General features: G+C 42.8%; 1 protein-coding gene across 1 annotated transcript in view; it reads right to left on the reverse strand.

Annotated features, from left to right (window-relative positions):
- Positions 1-19,600, reverse strand: part of fat4 (FAT atypical cadherin 4) — a 120,404-nt gene that overhangs the window by 45,702 nt on the left and 55,102 nt on the right. The window contains exons 2-6 of the mRNA XM_019892205.1: positions 15,188-15,319; positions 9,507-9,768; positions 8,200-8,550; positions 2,674-3,596; positions 1,650-1,824 (exon numbers count right to left, since the gene is read on the reverse strand). Coding sequence (XP_019747764.1) covers positions 1,650-1,824; positions 2,674-3,596; positions 8,200-8,550; positions 9,507-9,768; positions 15,188-15,319 — 1,843 coding nt within the window. The remainder of the gene's footprint in view (positions 1-1,649; positions 1,825-2,673; positions 3,597-8,199; positions 8,551-9,506; positions 9,769-15,187; positions 15,320-19,600) is intronic.

The raw sequence follows: 19,600 nt of genomic DNA on the forward strand, positions 1-19,600 counted from the left end.
GACTAATAAAGGTTTTCTTATCTTATCTTATCTTATTTGGCGCCCAGGCCGGACTTTGGGTTTACATAATACTGCTGCTTTCAGAGTTCCTCCACCCATGCCTTGGCAGCTAAGCAGGGGAAGATCCGCCATTTTCATGCATTTTCATGCACTGTCCGGTCAAAGCCAAAAGTGTTGGTATTCAGAGACTCATAATTTACATATTCAAATTTGGTGATGGTGTTGACATTGAAGCGGGAAATATTTGTGTAGTCTATATGAGGTGCATTCAAGGTTGCGCTACACTAATTGACAGTTGACTTTAATGGCTGAAATTGAGTGAAAATGACAAATGCTGATTTTAGTGACTCCTGGGGGGGGGGGGCAATACGTTCATCAACAGTCGTGCAAAGTTCTTTTGAGGTTGTGTATTCTGACCTCAGAAGGCCAGAGAACTTTTATTATACCAAGGAAACACTTCAAAATCTGAAAACAAATGTGCAATATTTCTTTTTAAAAAATAACAGAACCGTTTTGTTTTTCCATCCTAATATTAACAGTTGACAGTTGTTACACTTGTATGGCTACTAATAATATTAACATGTTAATTTGAAACATTGCTTGTATGATTTATAAGAGATTTATGAGGGAGACAGTTAGAACCTGGAACAGTTTTTTTTTTTCCAATTCCCTCCTCGACTGACATCTTCTATTTATGGGCTGTCACCAATGTGAAGCATCAAATGGAGAGAATGACTGCGATAAAGCGGGTTTCACAAACAGAAAGACATGATTAGAAACAGCCAGTTCGAGGAGTAAAAATACAATTCCATCTTTTGTTCTTTGAAATTTATGGTGTCGTAGTCAGGTCGTTCAAATTTAGACCCCGGGACCTGTCCATCAACAGCCATCCGAAGACTTTGATCTTAAGCCAAAGACTGAAGACTCCCCTCCCAGTCCTTCATTCAACTCTCCAGGGACCATTCAATGCAAATCTTTGAAACAATTTTCACCGAGGCCTCTGCACAGTCCCAAATACAGCACATGTCCAGGAATGATACAGAACCACCCATAGATCATGACAACTATGCCAGAGTGGCTTTGGGAAGGGGGGCCGAAACATATACTTAGCCGAGACACCATGTGATTTGGCTGCTACAAGGCAACGCATGTTCTCATTTAACTGCACATTAACTGACCTCCGAGCAATAACAAGTTAAGCTTTTATCTGACTAAAACAAGCCCTACCGCCATATCCAAATAAACCCGAGATACGATTCAGTCAAAGCCGCTCAATGGATTTCTCGGGACCAGATCGTAAAAAACACCCGCTGGTTTGCAAGCTAAAAACTCTCCAATGTTTAACTTATCGGGCCACACAAAACGAGCGCTGCACGCACCGTGAAATCAAAATATTTGTTGACTGCACGCAAGTTTATTGGATTCTTTCCTGGGTGATCTGCAAGTATGTTACCAAACTCCAACACTGACCATTTAAGGGCAGAGCTCACCAGATAAACCCAATCGCCCGTTTGAAAAAAAAAGAAATAGTGGTACAATTGCAGAAATGAGTAATCTATTCTGGAAATGAAATAAGCTCTTGCAAAAACAAATGAAAATTACTCTTTATGCCAGCCCGCATAGCTAAGAAACTGGGAATTCCGCCTCACCCGAGTCTGTGGCTGTGATCAGCAGGATGTATTCCCCTTGAGCCTCGCGGTCCAGAGTCTGAGTCAGACTCAGTTGACCACTGGACGACAAGCTGAAGGCGCCTTCGTCATTGCCTCCACTCAGCATGTAGCTGAGCTGACCGTTGGCGCCTTGGTCGTCGTCCCTGGCGACAACCTGAAACAAACGGAGAAGGACGTAACTTCTGCATGTACATGCCTCAAAGTGATTTGTTTTGGAAGCGAGCTCTGTGACATAAGAGCAGATAATTTGTTCAATATTCCATTCATCCTTTTTCTACACCACCAAACATTATTCGGTTATGATGCGATTGTGATCTGTATCACATTGATACGATAGAGTTAGCTGTGAGCAGAAATGTGTGATGTTGACTACTTGAGATTAACAATGTTCCACCAGAGGGTCAATCTAATCGCAGCTGTACCATGAAGGTAATTATTGAGGGCAGGAAGTTCATTACTTCTTCAATTTGCCCAATCGGATTTACTCTGGGAGTCAGCAAAAAAAAAAAAAAAAAGGGAAAAAAAAAACCCATACTTGCTGATTCTCAGCTGACTCCAGAGAGGGCCATCTCTGGAAATTAGTCGTTCTCCTCCATTTTTATTTACGGCTCATTTAAATTACTGTGGTGGTCATGAGCGTAATGACTTCTGTGGCGCATTTAAGCCAAGTCACATATTTCGATGTAATCCCGCAGAGTCTAAATTGCGCGGGACAAATTGTAGTCTTCCATCATTAACTCATCGCTTCATTCATGTTTTTCTCATGACATGCGGTGAAAAGAAACATCCACCACGCCAGTGGCAGCGATACCACTGGCATACCTGCACTTATTGAGTTAGCTACAAGAAATGACTTTACAGCATTATCTCATTTAAGGTCTCAGGACTGCCATTCAAAAATACAGTCATCTTCTCACTCAGACGCTCAGTCTGTGAAGGTTATTGATGTTGTAACATCTTAAATAAGTCAATCACTCAATAAAAGAAAAGTAAATGTAGTCACCTGCAGGATGTTTCTCGGTAGCTCCTGAAGGTTTTCCTGAACGTTGACTGTGTAAGGAGAGAGCTCAAACACAGGCGAGCAGTCATTGACATCCAGCAACACGATGTTCACCGTCGCGCGGTCTACCCTTGGACTGCTTCCACGGTCAGATGCTTGGACTGCCAGCGAGTAAGAAGACTGGACTTCCCGGTCCAGCTGCTTGGCCACCGACACCATCCCTGTGACCGAATCCATTCTGAAGTCTCCGTTGGTATTTCCCCCTGAGACAGAGAAGCGGATTTGCCCATTTGTGCCTTCGTCTGCGTCGGTGGCAAACACCTGGATGATGTCTGTCCCGCTCAAGGTGTTCTCCTCGATCTCAATGTCGTAGATATTTTGGGAGAAGCTTGGTGTGTTGTCATTGACGTCCAGAACCAACATGGTCACATCCATGGTGGAGGACAGCGGCGGCTCGCCTTTATCAGTTGCCACCACTGTTAGAGTGTAGTTGGCGAGCTCCTCTCGGTCCAGTTCTCCAATCAACCTAATGTCCCCATCGATAGTGCCGATGCTGAACTTGTTACCGAAGGGTCCCTTGAGAGAATACTGGACGTAGCTGTTGGGCCCGCTGTCGGCATCCGTAGCCCGGGCAGTGAACACTGATGTGTCCACCGGCGTGTTCTCCTGGATGTACGTCATCTTTTGGGAGATGAACGTGGGTGGGCAGTCGTTGACATCCAAGAGGATGACGGACACTTGGGCTGTGCTGGTGAAGCGGGTCATCGACGGCGGAGCCAGGTCGTTGACCGTGATCACCAGGTTGTAGAAGGACTGCGTCTCCCTGTCCAAGGCCTTCTTGGTTTGTAGAACCCCCTCTTTGGTTATAACAAAGTGGCCCTGTGGATCGCCTGATGCAATTTTGTAGAGAAGGTGTGCATTGGGACCTGCAAGACAGATCACGGCAGATTAGATGTGACAAAATATTGATTGCAACGTATGGTAAGGGTCAAGTATCATTGCTGTCCGATATTCAAGTATGCACACTTTATCCACTAGTCTTGGTGGGTTACTATGAAGATGCTGTCCAGATGCTTTAGTACTCTCAGTCTCTCGAGTGCCTGCCCCCGCATTAAGTGTGAAATTGGACAACCACATCAATCGTGAGTGAGCCCTTCTGAGTTTAGATTTCTCTCCTATTAGTATGATTTACTAGTTGATATAAAACTGCCCCCATGCCAGGATTTGCCAGCCATGACTTGGCTCCTCGCCTGGGCCAAGATCGACAGCTTTTTTCAAGTGCGGGCCACGACTACGCTGACACGCTTTGTCATTATTCATGTTTAATATTGCTGACAACGTGCCGCCTTCACAAGTGAAAATGGAAATTATTTTTTTACATTCCTCATGGGAGTTTGATTTTTTTTCTCCAGGCTCTTGACTGGATGTAGTAGCGAGCCTATTCACAGTCCTTTAGACCAGAGGTCCCCAAACCCTAGGCCGTGGACCGGTAACGGGCCGTTGGTCATTTGGTACTGGGCCGCACATAAAGAATAAATAACTTACATAAGTTGTGTTTGATTCATTTCGGAATGTTTTATTTTGAAAAATGACCGGATTCTCTGTCACTGTCACTCTTGACGCAGGTCAAAGGTGCGCTTCTCGGTCACGTGATAAGTTACCGCTAAAATGAAACCCGGGAGCTAGCAAAATGAGTAGAAAACAAACGTCCTTGGAAAGTTTCTTTGGAAAGGGGAAAAGGCCCAGCCCGGAGACAGAAAAGGGGCCTACGACTTTCAAGAAAAAGAAGGCTACATTTAGTAGACAGTATCAGGAGTCCTACTTAAAATATGGATTTATCTCAACGGGAGATTCCCACGCAACAAGTCCACTCTGCATAATATGTGGTGATGGTGAGTTGTACTTTTCATGCACGTTGTATTTGTATCTTATTTTGAAGGCATGTTTAAATGTTACAATAACGACCAGGGAGCGTTGCGGCCAGGTAGGATGTTCCTCGTTTCATGATTCGTGTTTATTATTATGATTAGAAAATACCACACTTTTCATGCAAGTCATATATTATTTTGTTGTATTTATCAGCCACACCTTAAAGGCCGGTCCCTGAAAATATTGTCTGACATTAAACCGGTCCATGGGGCAAAAAATGTTGGGGACGCTGCTTTAAACCACCTTATTCATGAATGTAACTAAAGCTACAAACAAACAAACAAACAAACAAGCTATACTGAGTGATAGCCTCAATTTGGAGCGGCCACAGACAGGACTACCTCTCATAACAAGCTGAATTCAGAAATCATAAGAGTAAGGTGAAAAAGTGTTCTAATATTCAACCCTTGGGGTATGCTGATTCAAAGCACGACACAGAACGGTTATTAGGAAGACCGGTTGAAGCATTTTAAATTGTGAAAAAAATGCGTATGTCGAAGGATGGATGTGAAAACAGAAAAAGCTCAAACTCAAAAACCATCAAGTAATGCAAATGCAAACAGTTTTGGATCTTTTTTTTCGTCAATTGTGTTGACATGGAAAGTTCCAAATCTCACACAAAGAGCATACATGACAAAAAAAGCTTGCAAGGGTTGGAATGGGAAGTGGATAACTGCGTCCTGAAAAAATAGCCGAAACCAGGAAACCACTGATTGTTTTCTGTGTCCAGACGTGAGGCATATGTTTGTTTTGTACATGCTGTTTTTTCCTGTTTGCAAACAAAAAGTTTCACTTTTTTCCAAAGTCCTCCTACTCATCTCAGGTCAACCTTTTGTCATTCCGCTGTTTCTTAATGAGCCAAGCTAAGTAATACTACGCCGCAAAAATATAAGTTCTGACTGTAAAACCACCTGTTGAACTGTAACCACACACTAGCTACAGAATAGTACCTAATGGTCCAATGTAAAAGATACGCTACCAACGAATACCCGACACGGACATGAAACATCTGGTCAGAAGTCCTTACTGCTACGGCTATGTTAATCGAGTTTGTACTTAGCTCCCAGGGCTAAATTTGAAGAATTAACTAAACCCGGTCGCTGGAGTTCATTTGGAGGAAATGAATGCAGGAGCAAGTAGATTGGGTCAGATTGGGTTTACCTCTTGTTTCATATTCTATTTTAATTTTACCTCATGTTTGAGTGAATTTGCAGCTAAAAAAGAAAAACAATAACATTCACACTTGCCATAAACAAAAATAAAATTGGAAGTCGTGCTCTAATAAGACCCTGGATTACAAATGAGCTGGATAACAAATACATTTTGCAGGCTTGTGGAAGGTCGGACATTTTCCCCGGCATCCATTGTTCTAGATGACATTGTCAGATATGCTAAATGTGCTTAAATGCATTATCTGGCATCCATTTCCACAAATTGTGGACGCACAACAGCTGGAACTCCCCGTTCTTGTATTTGCAAAGTGGAAGATGCAATCTCGGGCACATGCCAGGCAGCTATCGAAAGACAAACATGTCAAAGCGCTTTTTTTTCCCCCAAAAATTGGTTACCTAGACATTAGGCCCAGTGCACCATTTGAAACAATCAATTACTCATCTCGACTGCACTTCTGGGCCAATACTATGACATTAATGTGATGTATTGTCAAATAAATCTGAGATCCCTGCATGAATAGTCCTACTTTACAAATTGCCTCTTTTATTTGTTTTTGTTTTTTTAATATAGTCCTATTTTTAGAGGATAAAGTCTGTTTCCCAGAATGAATGGTGTAGTAAAGACGAGTTGTACTTTTGATATTCACATATGAAGATGCGACTTTGTCCCCGTTAACCTTTTATTTAATATCAAAATGTTCACCTTTATCTTGAAATAATGTGACTTTGCTCTCATGAGATTATAACTTTTCATCAAAACAAAGTATAACTTGCAAGAATGATGACTTTCTTTATTTTTACATTTTTTTTTCTGTAAAAGAAAAAAATACATTATTCATATATATATATATATATATATATATATGTATATATATATATATATATACATATTATGGTAACAGAAATGGTAATGGGCAGTGTTTTTTCATTAAGGTATTTAGGGCTACACGTGGCAGTTGCATACAATTGCAGTTTGGATTACGAGGGTCAAATGACCCAAACAGTTTCAGAACCCCTGCTCTAAACTTGACATCAGATTCAACCCAAATGCATTAGTGGAACCCGAGGGGTTGAAATGATCTTAAATTGAACATCGGTAAATCAACTCAACAAGGTCGTCATGTGGAAAGCATCTGCACGTTCCCACAACCCAGGGAGATCGTATTTACAGTACACAAGTAATCCCTTATCAAAGCCATGAGTGCCACTGCCATCTGAGTTCAGGCTGTGCTATCCACAGACAAAGGGGATGGGTCAAAGGGCAGGGCTTAGGAAGTGCTAACAATGGCGCTGTTTTATTTGGACAGTGGGAACGGGCAGCTATACGTTTATGAGATTGCGGCGAGGACTGGACGCCGTATTTCCCTGGGAATGTAGGTCACAGCCAGCGCTTTACGGGCCCGCATGTAGCGGTAATTACAGCGGGCTTGGCAAAAGCCAATACCTGATCTCACTCTTAATCACATGGTGAAGCGTGTTGTATTTTAAAAGTTATTTGAAGCGTGACGTGAGGTTAGACTGCCATGATACATGATGCATGGATGAGATGAAATATGAGGTTGTATACAGCCAGAAAATGACTGTAGAGGGAGGATAGCAGTGTATTAGTTCAGCAGGAGAAAGCTGAGTTGTTGATCTGATTTGGACATATTCGTATTTATCATTGCAGTCATATTTCCCTTTGGAGTATTCGTTGAGAATTCCACATCTGCCATTACCAAAGAGTGGCTGGATGTGCTGCGGTGTTTGTTTGGGCACCGAGCAGGCATTCAAGCAAATTTTTAAAAATACCGCAAACAGTGAAATTCCTGGAACCTGTACATCCCTCCAGAAGCGGGTCAATTTTCAACAGGCCAGATAAAGAAATTGAGGAAGGCACGGAAAGCCATTTGGCCCAAAATACTAACCAGACATTCCCAATGGTACACCAACAACAACTTGGGAAATCGAATACCAAACACATTGATTGCTTTGAATATTTGTATTTTTTTTCCCACCCATCCATTTTCTATAGCGTTTCATGAGGGTCATGGTTTACCTGGAACATATCCCAGCTGCCTTCAGGCAAAAGGCAGATGGTGCAAATTCACACCGTCACTGAGCAGGAATTGAACTCACACTCCCTGTACCAAAGTGCAGAGAATGTGTCACTACACTATCAGTGACTTTTATTTGATATATATATTTTTTTATTATTTGCATTGTATTTCATTATTTAATTAATGCAATTTGCTATTTCAAAATGTTGCCCATGGTTGTCAAATATGAAACACCTGTAAGTATGCGACATTACGTATCAATTTGCATCCAGTGCCATAAAGTAGAAGGGCAAATGTACCCAATGACGTGAAAATGATTTCATGTGTCAATAAGTTGTAGGTGTGTTGTGCTGTACTGGATGTCTGTTCGTTGCCTTGCATGTACATACCATCATCTGCATCCCTGGCACTGACAGCAACAATGCTGGATCCAGGCGGCAGGCTCTCCAAAACCGATGTGCTGTACACGGTGGCGTTGAACGCTGGAGCGTTGTCGTTCACGTCCAGGATGTTGAAGTAGACCCTAACCGTGCTGGCCTGCCCCCCGCCGTCCATCGCCTTGGCCGTCAGGATGTAGTACTGCTGATTCTCGTAGTCCAGCGGCCGCGTCACGTTGAAAACACCAGTGACCAGGTTCAGCAGGAAGGTTTCGTCCTCGTCGTCGTCCTCCAGCGAGTATGTGACCTCGCCGTTCACCCCTGAGTCAGAGTCGCTGGCAAGGATCGCCGCCACAATGGAGCCTGCGAAATAGTTGATGACACAAAAAATCCTTCAAGGATTCGCTTTTCACTGCCAATGCGATTAAATGAAAACTCACCAGGGGTTATCACTGCAAGGTTTTTGATGAATACCGATGACTCACTCGCTCAATCGCAAAATGGTCAGTCTTTCAAACAAAAAACCCTGGCAGACTGCCAGTCATTCATGACATTAATAAATACAATGTACCATTTATGATGGTACCTGACTATGCTGGCTGCTGAATACTTTGACCATTGAGAATGGCATTCATTTTCATTTTCTGTACAACTTGTCATGAAAGTGTAGCAGGTGACCTGGAACCTATACCAGTTTGCTTTTGGGGGACATGCTAGGCTGGTTGCCAGTCAATCGCAGGGCACATATCGACAAACAACCATCCATGATGAATCTTCAGTAAGTCTAACATAGGGGTAGGGAACTCCGGTTCAGAACCTCAGAACCAAAAGGGTGATTTGCTGGGCACTAAGTCATCGTGTTGCTACAGCAGGGGTGTCACACTATTTTTTGTCGCGGGCCACATTGTAGCTATAGTTTCCCTTGGAGGGCCGTTATTTCTGTGAACCCATATAAATGTATGATCGCCTGATGTTAGCACTTGTATGACTAACTGATGGATAACAAATTTTTGAAATCAGAAGCCAGTAACGGACACGATTTGCCTTTGCGGGCCACATAAAATGATGTTGCGGCCCAGATCTGGCCCCCGGGCCTGGAGTTTGACATGTTTGCTTCAGCAAGGACACTTGATGACGGGTACTCAAGATCAAGCCTCCGACCTTGAGCTGGATGATAATGCAAATAGGGGTTCAGTATCTTGCTCAAGGATACACAGAGGTATGGAAGATCACACCTTCAGTTGGGAGATGACCACTTAAACCACTTATTTAATGGTGACGCACTTCAACTGCCACCCCAAGTGTGAAAAATTCCCTACCTGATGCCATGTCTTCGGGGATGTCGAACGAGTACATTGGCCGTGAGAACTTGGGCGTGTGGTCGTTGACGTCCTCGACGGTGATGTTGAGCCTCATGTCAGACGACTGCTTCCCGTCGTCGGCTCGCACCAGCAGGGAGTAACTGGAGCGGCGTTCCCGGTCCAGCTTCTTGGTGGCGATCAGGTCGCCAGACTCGGGGTCAATCCGAAAACTGTCGTCGGCACCGCTGATGATGGTGTACGTCACCAGAGCATTTGGGCCCTTGAGGTAGAGAGAAAAATAGGTGATCAGTTTGCAGCTGTTGTCTATTTTTATCGATGATCCTGTTCAGAGTTGCGGGGAACCTGAAGTCTGTCTCGATTGGCTGTGGGAGTAAAGCAGATTGCAACCTGAATCGATCGGTAGTCAATTGTGGACTGAACTGTTGAGGTTATTCAGCATCTCGAACATTTGCCATCTTTTGGTGCAGCTTTCTCAATCGGGAGGAAGACCCTAATGAAAAAAATTGGAAACTTGTCTTTTCGCGGCATTGGACTTTGTTGATCGGCTTCAAAGTGTAACTGCAAAGGCCACGGAGAGGTTAAGCATTTCTACTGATTGATTGATTGGTAATGAAAGGGACTCCATCGAGCAAAAAATCAGATTATTTTGCTCCTCGTGTTAGCATACGGCTGCTTCAGATCAAAGTGTGACCGTTGACTGACTCGTGTCCTTGTCATCTCATAGACAACACCAGGCCATGACAGAGATTTGAGAGAACGCCATGTCGCTTTCTTGTACAGTTTAAGCCTCAGTGAAACCCACCCTTTCAGAAGGGACTTCCCACATTTGAAGGTTTGCAGAGTTCCTCTTATAAAGCAGCTAATAGATCCTTTGGTACAAGCTGCAACGCACGTGGAAGACACTATTGTTGCCATGGCAGGGGGCTTTGGAACTGGAGAGGAGGCCCCGAATGCGATATGATGCATAAAAGAGCCCGATGACAGAGGCCTGACGTTCAGGTTTGCGCTGGCGACAAACAGAGATCAGACAACTGTCTCGCCTTGTGGGTTTTTATTTTATGTGTTAAAAAAAAAGAAAAAAGCAAACATCAAAAAGCGGCTGCCATTCAGTGGGATGAAGCGAGGGGTCCGATTACATACAACTGCTTAAAAGCCAAGCGAGAAGAGTCTTTTTCAGTTGTATCTGGGGAGGTTGCGGGGTGCTTTCTGATCCTGCTCTTACAATAGGAGGTTTAGATCAGTGTATTAGCATATTTAGTGGCTGTCGCCTGATGACAATTGTATTCCCATGACATGGTGGCCTCCGATGTATTGTAGCAACCCCGTTTTGTGTTATGTGCTTCAAAAGTTGAGCACGGGTTTAGTTGAATGCGATACGGAAACTAGCTTTATACAAAAAGATACAGACAACAGCTAGAACACGGAGTGCCAAGAAAGTGGAGACTTAAGTATGCTGCCCTTTGTCGTATCAATAAAGCCTAAAAGTCGAACTTAGGCGAACAACTTCAAACATGCCAATTTTTCAAACAAACAAGTCTTCCAAGTTACTTTGGTCACAATTCAAGATGAGTTGTTCTTTCCATTTTTTTCTTGAATGTTTGACCTTGTCTCATTGCATTACCAGAGACCCCCTTATGTGGTCCAGGCGCAATAAAACCAAAAAGTAAGAAGGCAGCCGGCGCGAGTCTGTAGTCATCTAAAAACCCCGCTGTCATCAATCAGTGTCTCTCGCTCTGGAAATCCCATCAGCCACCTGGGCTGCAAGCCGGAAACTCACGCTCGTGGGTTTGCCAATTAATATTCGTGGCAGGCGGGCCATGGCGTTTTGAGAAAACGACCGGAAAAAAAAAAATGCATGAATTCTTCTGGTAATCTTTTTCGCAAAGTATGTGATTAAGATCTTACACACTAACGGCACTCTTACTCTTGACCTTGACTCAAGCCGACTTTACAGCCATCGATAGACACATCATTGGAAAGGTAAGGCCGCATGGGAAGGGGGGTTAACCAATTAAACAGCAGCCTTCCAGTAGGAGCAGAAGGAAACTCATTTAGCAGACTGAAGGCTTCGGGACAAACTGGGCAATGCAGACGTTTGAAAAACTACGTGCTGACACCCGTCACCTGCTTCTATTTGACACGGTGGCTATCCAGGAAAAAAGAGGTAGCCGCAGCTTTGACTTGAATTGGTTTCCAGGCTTTTCGTAATCCTGCCAAGATGGCAGTGACGTTGACGTGTCAAGAAGGGCAAAATGAACCACGCACACAGGAAAAGGGAGAGGAAGAAAACTGCACACGAAACCCTTAACCACTCAAAAACTATTCAAAATTCCACATATTAATAGTTTCAACCGCAAGTATGCCACATACTATGATCCCACAACATTTAATTGTCATTTTACAACATTATCTTTTTACATTTTACATTATCTTTAAAAAGAAACATTTGATCATTGTGTGTGTGTGTGTGTGTGTGTGTGTGTGTGTGTGTGTGTGTGTGTGTGTGTGTGTGTGTGTGTGTGCGGTAGTGTCCAACTGCGTTGTGTTTAAGAATATTGATGAGGCACAGCAGGATTTCTTGTATTGGCTGCGTTTAAACGTCTCAATCACAAAGGCTGACGCAAATAGCAGAAAATATAAAATATTTAAACTTGCAAATGAAAACTAAAGTTTTTTTTCCAGCTTCCCCCGCATGGACGTTGAGAGAAACAAGGAAGAGTCAAAAGCGGGCGTAATACTTAAAAAAGGCTGTAGCGGAACACATAAAAACGGTGTTCCACCCTTTGGTAATGGAGGATGGAGTAAAAAATAAAAACAAAACACATCAAGTATTTATCATTTCACAGATTTTGTGTAATTATAATACAGTACAGTACGTTTTTTTACTGGCCCTGTTACATATCGACACACACATCTATCTATCTATCTTATCTATCTATCTGTCTATCTATCTATCTAACTAAAGGGCGGAAGTACATTTTGGGTTCTTGGGATGTAAGTCCCCTACAAATTAAGTGTTGATGTGGAACACAATGGAGTGTAACGGTATTTTAAAGTTATTGTGTCTAATTTCTTAAAACTGTGAAATGTAGGTACAGTACATCCGTGGGAACTACGCATTTCAGTGCTCTTTTCTTTGTCGGAAATGAGAAATTTCCGAGTCTTGGTTTGCGTGAAACCGAAGCCCTCTCCTGCACATCTGCAATGAAGTGGCATTTGCATCATCGTTGTGGCACACTCGCTTGGGCATCGAGTCAAGGAAAGCATTGAAAAGTATCAATGGACAAAGCAGCTGTTGGTCTTTCACGTCAGCTAAGAGAAGGCCTCAAAAGCTCCCAATAGGTGATGTTCATTTCAACACACAGTTGCTGGAAATGCCTCCTGGAGGACCTGCTGTTGCAATTTGTCCTCATTAAAAATGCACATGTGAAATTTTCCACAGGAGTAAAAAAAAAAAAATCGAATAAAAAGTGTCAGTCAAATGAGGTGACAAAGGTTTTCAAAAGAGTTTTAACCTGTATTGGTCCAAGGACTTAAACACTGATTTAAATTCAACCTTTCTGGGGTGAAAACGGGCCCAGCCAGACAGAATTTTATGACACTTTTCGGTCTGGGATATGATGTCTGCATTCAGCCTGTCAGCTGGTCAACAGCTTGGCCTCAAAGGGGAATCTTCCGATCTGTTCCCAGTGTCAGTGCAACTATGGTTTCCTGCACAAGGATGTGGGCAACGAACTTGGCTGGAGTCTAACTTTTACTTCTTAGCAACCTTTTTTTTTTTTTTTTTTTTTTTTTTTAAACAACACATCTCCAGTATGTGTACACTTTTTTTTCAATTCAGCTCTTAGTAAATGGGATTTTTAGCTCATGGGCCACAGCTCAGACTGCCATCCCCTTAAATCCGCATCAGGAAAATGTGAGCATAATTTCAATTCCATATGCCTTTCGAGATGAAAGGCCACATAATGTCCCTGAAATCCAGCATTCCAACCCAACTCTCAACCTGCCTTGGGCTCCTAGATTTACAGTTGATATATACAGGCTCAAAAAACAAAAAAAACAAAAACAAAAAGCTTATAAGGGCCACTTTATAACTTTCCTCACACGCCGCGGGGGCGAGGCCAACAGCTGCATGTTGAAAGTCGTGTGGCCTCATCATTTAAACTCGAGACCATTCTTGGTCTTTGTGATCTCAATGGCCCGGCTTTTGCCCCTGGATTTAACGTTCATATTGTGACTAAGCAGCTAACGACGGGAAACCTATCGCTCATTGAGAGGGATGGTGGGAGGGGCTGTACTCGTGATGTCATCCAAAATCAATAAACTCAGACCAAAAGTTTGGTTCTGACGACTTCCCTTCTCAGGAGACACATCAGCTGGAGAAAAATTACGAATGAAGGATTCATGCTAAGCTAACATTGAGGCATCAGAAAAATTATTATTAAAGGTGTATAAGTCACACAAAAAAAAAAAAAATCAAACACCATGAATGGTTTTAAATTTGCTGTCAAAATTACATTGTTTCAGTACGGCTCAGAGGGCTCCTGTGGAGGTGTCACAGCTTGAGGAATACAATATATATTCGAGACTTGTTGTTTTGTTTGGGTTGTTTTAAAAATGTCTTTTGTCAAATAAATGGATGTAAGTAAGCAATAGTGAATTTATCTAGTGTTTTTTCAAAGGGCATTCCAGTGATGTAATGCATGGGGTGGGGGGGGGGGGATTAGCGGCAGGGCAGGACACTCTCCTTTGGGACCTCTCAGATAACGTTAAAAAAAACGTGCGAGACATTGGAACAATCTCCAAGTGCATATGTCGGCGCTGTGTCTGAGGGGATTACGCGCGAGTGGGTCAATGTGTTGGTATGCTCGAGCAAACGAGAGTCGGTAATCTGCCTCGGTCAGGTGCGACAAAGTTCAGAGGCTAATTTTAGCCGTGCCGAGCTAGCGTCTGTCACGGCCGGTAATCCCACTTTGTTGCTCAAGTGGCACGAGCGGGTCACGGTGGTGTGAAGAAGCCACTCGTGTTGATACACGACACTGGATTTACACTGTGTGTGTTGAGTGACACAATTCTCATAGCTCTCATGTTGAAACCTTTGGTTAACGAGCAAATAGCAGCGCAGATAGGACATATACTGTACAGTGCTTACCTTGCAACAGAAAAAAGTTGGAGAAAACTCAATTTCGCATTTCATCACATTAAAACCACAAATGTAAACTCGTGCAATCAAAAGGTTTAAAACCATTTCTGGTGTTCCACTGAGTCCAAGACTTATATCGGTATCACAGGTTTACCTTACCAGAGAACCATGGTCGTTTAAGGTAGACATAATACACAGTTTTCGACATGAGTTTAAAACAAATTTCAGGTGTCTGGGACAGATTTTCATCAAAATACCAAAAGGATTTAAAAAAAAAAAAAAAAGTCTGAACTTTTCACTGACTCGGGCAAGTGAGCAATTCAATTCGTATACAAGAGATTAAAAAGTCAAATGTCCACGTTTTCTAATTCATGAGAGTCTCATTGTAAATCGCAAAGTTTCATAGGTAGCATCGTGAGGCTATATATTGGTGTTTCGACAGTGCGAAACAAAAATTCAGAAGCCATTCCAAATCCGAGTGCAAAACAGGTGCAAAAACACTGTGAGGCCTAAAAGAAACTTGGGGAGCCGTTACCTCGTCTGCATCCGTGGCTGTTAGCTGCATTATCCTGAAGCCATCCCCCACGTTCTCCTCGATGGTTACATCCAGGATGTCGTTGGGGAAAACAGGCGGGTTGTCATTGACGTCCTGCAGCGTGATCTCCACCTGTGGGGAGGGAAGGACCACCAAGGTTTCAGTTAGAGCCAAAATGGACCTGAAGCAGATATGAGTGAGCGGGCTTCCTGAAAATAAATCCGTAGCTGTGGATCATTTGCGAACATTGCAATGTTTCCTTTGGGTACATAAAATCGACCGCCGATATCACATGAATAGCAACGCTTTCTGTCTCTGTAAGCGATGTTAGAGCATGTACTATTCCTGATACAATACGCCGGTTGGCTTGTCTCAAAGTGGTGCTTAGGGAACCACAACGAGGGTTCCAGGTCGACCTCACGCACCCCACAGGGCTGCATAGCAAACATGCATTACGCTATTAGCAAAGTAAAGACCTGCTTCACTTGAGCGTCCGAGAGAGCAAAATAAACACACATCACGGGCGACCGCAGCGTTTAATGCACGGTTTGCTCATTGTTTATAGAAATGATGCAATTCAGAGTAACGTACGCCTCATCTTATGCAAGACCACACTTGGTAAACCCGCCATTGCAAATGCAGGACGTACATGGATATCTTTTTATTCTATGATGATACTATTCTTGGGTGCAGCTACGACACACTTTGCTGCTACGAAACTATCCCTTTTCGGGACTGACAAAGGCTTATTCTGAGATCATGTTTATTAATTCCCAAATCATTTGATCAGCCGTTAGTTTGAGTTGTTACTCAAGCTTAGCAAATGTCTAAGAACTCTCGGAGACGGCGAGTGAGACATTTGCGGTTTCAGAGCTTTCCCTGTCTGTTTGTGGCCGTATTACATTTCCACAACTCAAACTCCGATTCCCCCCGCAGCCTTGTCCACTAACCCCGATACGCATTTCAAAGTCAGTAAACACGCTTTTGAAACATAACCGACATTTTTGCTTGCAGTTTAATTGCCTCGATGAATATGGAGCATAATGATAGCGAGGGAGGATTCTTTCATTACTGCGCCCCCTCCAACCCTGCAAAAAAAAAAAAAAAAAACACATACATACATGTGTGAGCGGGAATGCAAATAGGAAATGGGGTGAACAGAGAGGCCGTCAAATGTCAACAATGGGTTTGGTTTTCATGAAGAGTTTCCTGCTGTATGCAGCGAGCACACAATGAGTCTCAAGGACGTGGTTGTGCATACCCGCCTTTTGCCAAGAATTCAATCTGCATTCTACGACACTCGCATGCAAAAACAATCGAGGGAACCATTCCCAACAGCTGCCACGATGTGCCGTTCGGGAAAGAGCACTAAATATTACACAGAAGTAAAAACTCGAGTTGAATTTTAGGAAGCACAGCAACCCAGTGGGGAGCCCATCTGCTTCGCAGTTCCAAAATTCAGGGTTCAAACCTTCTTAGTTTGCATGCTCTACCAGCACTTTTTCCTGCCACATTGCCGACACGAGACTCGAAATCGTCCACTGGTGTGAATGTGTTTGTCTCTCGGTGAGCTGCAATTGACTAGCGACCAGTCCATCGTATACCCCGCCCGTGTTGGGCCGAGGCTGCCGGGCACGTATAAGTACTGTGAGAATTGCAGAAGAATGAGAGGCCTCTTGTCTCAGAAGTCGGCCAAACGTGCCGCAATGACGACTCACAACTTAACTCGAGCCGAGGGAACGGGGCGAAGTCAACAAACAATGATTATTCATTTTGAAACCCGTGTGTGTGTGTGAGTGTGTGTGTGTGTGTGTGTGTGTGTGTGTGTGTGTGTGTGTGTGTGTGTGTGTGTGTGTGTGTCCTCTTGATGTGTAAATAATGCAAGGCCCACTTGTGAGGACGAACCTAATTAGGTTAGAAGTGCCCGTCTGGGAAATAATCACGCCTTAATTTTTTTCCAGTCGTTCGCGTTACCCACGCCATGCCCCGTGGGGGAATGGGGGAATATTTCAAAATCCTTTTTGGGGGAGCAGTTGTTGATTCTGAGAGAGAGTAACGAAAAGAGGTGGGAGATATAGTTTAGCTTGTAGAGGAGCAGAGCATCGGGCAGGTAAAAGCCACTGTTTACACGCTAAATGATTATGTTTCACGCAAGCCCTGTTTCAAATTGCATGGCGCCTCCAGACTTGTATTATTAATGCTCTAGAATGAATGATTCACGGCTCAAGTGGTCCTCTTACACGCGCCATTATGTGTTATTAGGTATTTCCCTCAAGGTGATACCGTAGGCATTTCGCACGCACAGAAATGGTAAGTGGAATGTCGTTTTTACAGTTTGTACAAATTTGGAAGCGCTTTTCACTGGAAAGAATAATGGAAAGATAACTGACGGCACTATAAAACTATATAGCCCAAATATTCACAGTCTTTAAACCCCATCTTTCTCAAGGGCTCTTTAAATAAAAGTGAGTTAAGTAGTGTTCACTATTTTGAAAAAAAATAATCATAAATCCCTTTAATTTTCTGAAGAACCTATCTCCAGCATTTGCTGAAAAAAACTCATCTATTGCTTTTATGCTCTTTCTGCAATGCCGTAAGATACCTCAAAGTCAAGTCCAAATTGAATTGGTGTCAAATAAGTCGTCTGAAGTCATACGTTGCAATGGAAAGACGAACATCTTTTCAAGTTTATTAGCCTGTGGTGTTAGTGGAATTTCCAGCGGGGTTTTGGCTTGCATGAGTCTTGCATGTTGATGTACCTGTACAAGGTGCACAAAGGGTACAATTTTTTTCATAATCAAATTCCAAATCTGTTTTGCAGGGTAATGTAAGATGAGTATGAATTTATATAAAAGTGTTTTGAAATCAGTTTGTGACATGATATATATGAACTACCTTTCTATTGAGATGAGCAATTGCAAAAAATTCTAGGGGAGGGTCAATGATTCATGATCTTGGCACATCCAAACTCTGAAATGCACTTCACCCATCTCACTATTTTCTAAGTGTGAAAAGAAGATTCCCACTGTAAAATGTCAAATCAATTTAAAAAAAAAAAAAAAAAGAAAAAAAAGGTGGTCTGCCAACTTTAAATTTAATTTTCACTGAATTGAAGTCTCAGGAGTTTTGTGACTTGATCAATTATTTCTCCCCAAAACTGTTTGATCTTGAGGGTATTTCATTCGGATAATTTTGTCTACCAATGACATTTAAAGGTAAATGAAATGGCCCGTTTTTGCTTTCATTGGTATCCCAGACTAGTCTGACTCAATAAAGATTGAGATTGTTCTTGCTTTGACAGGTAGTTATCCCACAAAGTCTGAAAATAAATAGAAATAATAATGTAATATAAGAGTGAGTTTTGACCTCGTCTACCGCAATAAATCAAAATTCCTTTTGGTTGCCATGTGTTGGGAGTTTCCAATGCTGACATTCAACATTCCGCCGAGCTTAAAACGACAGAACACGGAATATACCAAAATTAATGTTCCGTCTTACCACTGCCACGTGAGAGGAACATTTCGGGAATCTTGGCTCTCGCTGGAGGCAAAAAATAAAAAATAAAATGTCACTTGGAGTCATTTTCCTGCTCAAAGCTACAAAACGGTGAAGGTTTTCATATGATTCCCAGTTTGAAAGGGGCCCATTTTAAACGTGGACAAAAATCCGATCTGCGTCTGCTAAGTTCGCCATTGGATAAGCAGGAGCTGTATTATTTGAAACATTCCACATATTAAACCGCTGGCTTTTGATTCCACTGCAGGATTCACTTTAGCGACACGGATCTCCACGTGACATGTTTGGAAATTCCAGTTCCTCAAAAAACACCTTTCAAGGAAAATCTAGATGGGAATAAAGCAGGGATGATTTCAGGATGATTAAACTTTTTGTAAGTAGCCGTTGACAAATCGACGTCAAGACACGAAGGAAGTTCTCATTACACTCTGCCCCTTCACACTGAAGGGCTGACTTTGTAAACAGCAATTTCCATTGGAGGAACCTCATCTTTCAAATGCACATTGAAATCCAAATATAACACTTCATCATCAAGCAGGAAACTGGGATTGGACGGTCTTAAATCTTCTCCTCCACCTGCTTCTGGGAATCCCGCACATCCTGCTGTCTTATTTCATCACTCCGAACTTCCGACACTGTCAGACTCCCTTTCCGTCAAAATTTCGACGTTAGTGTCTATTGAGGACAACGGCTTTTTCTACTGCGGTCATGGAGTACAGGGCCGCTTTTCTTTAATGAATTGGTCGCTCTAAGTTTGAATGGCTCAAAAGATGGACACTTTGGTGTTGGATCAAAATTATGACTTCAAACATCAGGAGCAAATTATTGGAGTTCATCAAGGATTCCCTGTTGGCCTTTTGCGAGTATGGCTTTTGCGCAGCGGCTACTTGTGTGCAA

This window comes from Hippocampus comes, unplaced genomic scaffold, assembly GCF_001891065.2.
Source record: "Hippocampus comes isolate QL1 unplaced genomic scaffold, H_comes_QL1_v1.1 scaffold129, whole genome shotgun sequence".
In the NCBI taxonomy this organism is placed as follows: Eukaryota; Metazoa; Chordata; class Actinopteri; order Syngnathiformes; family Syngnathidae; genus Hippocampus; species Hippocampus comes.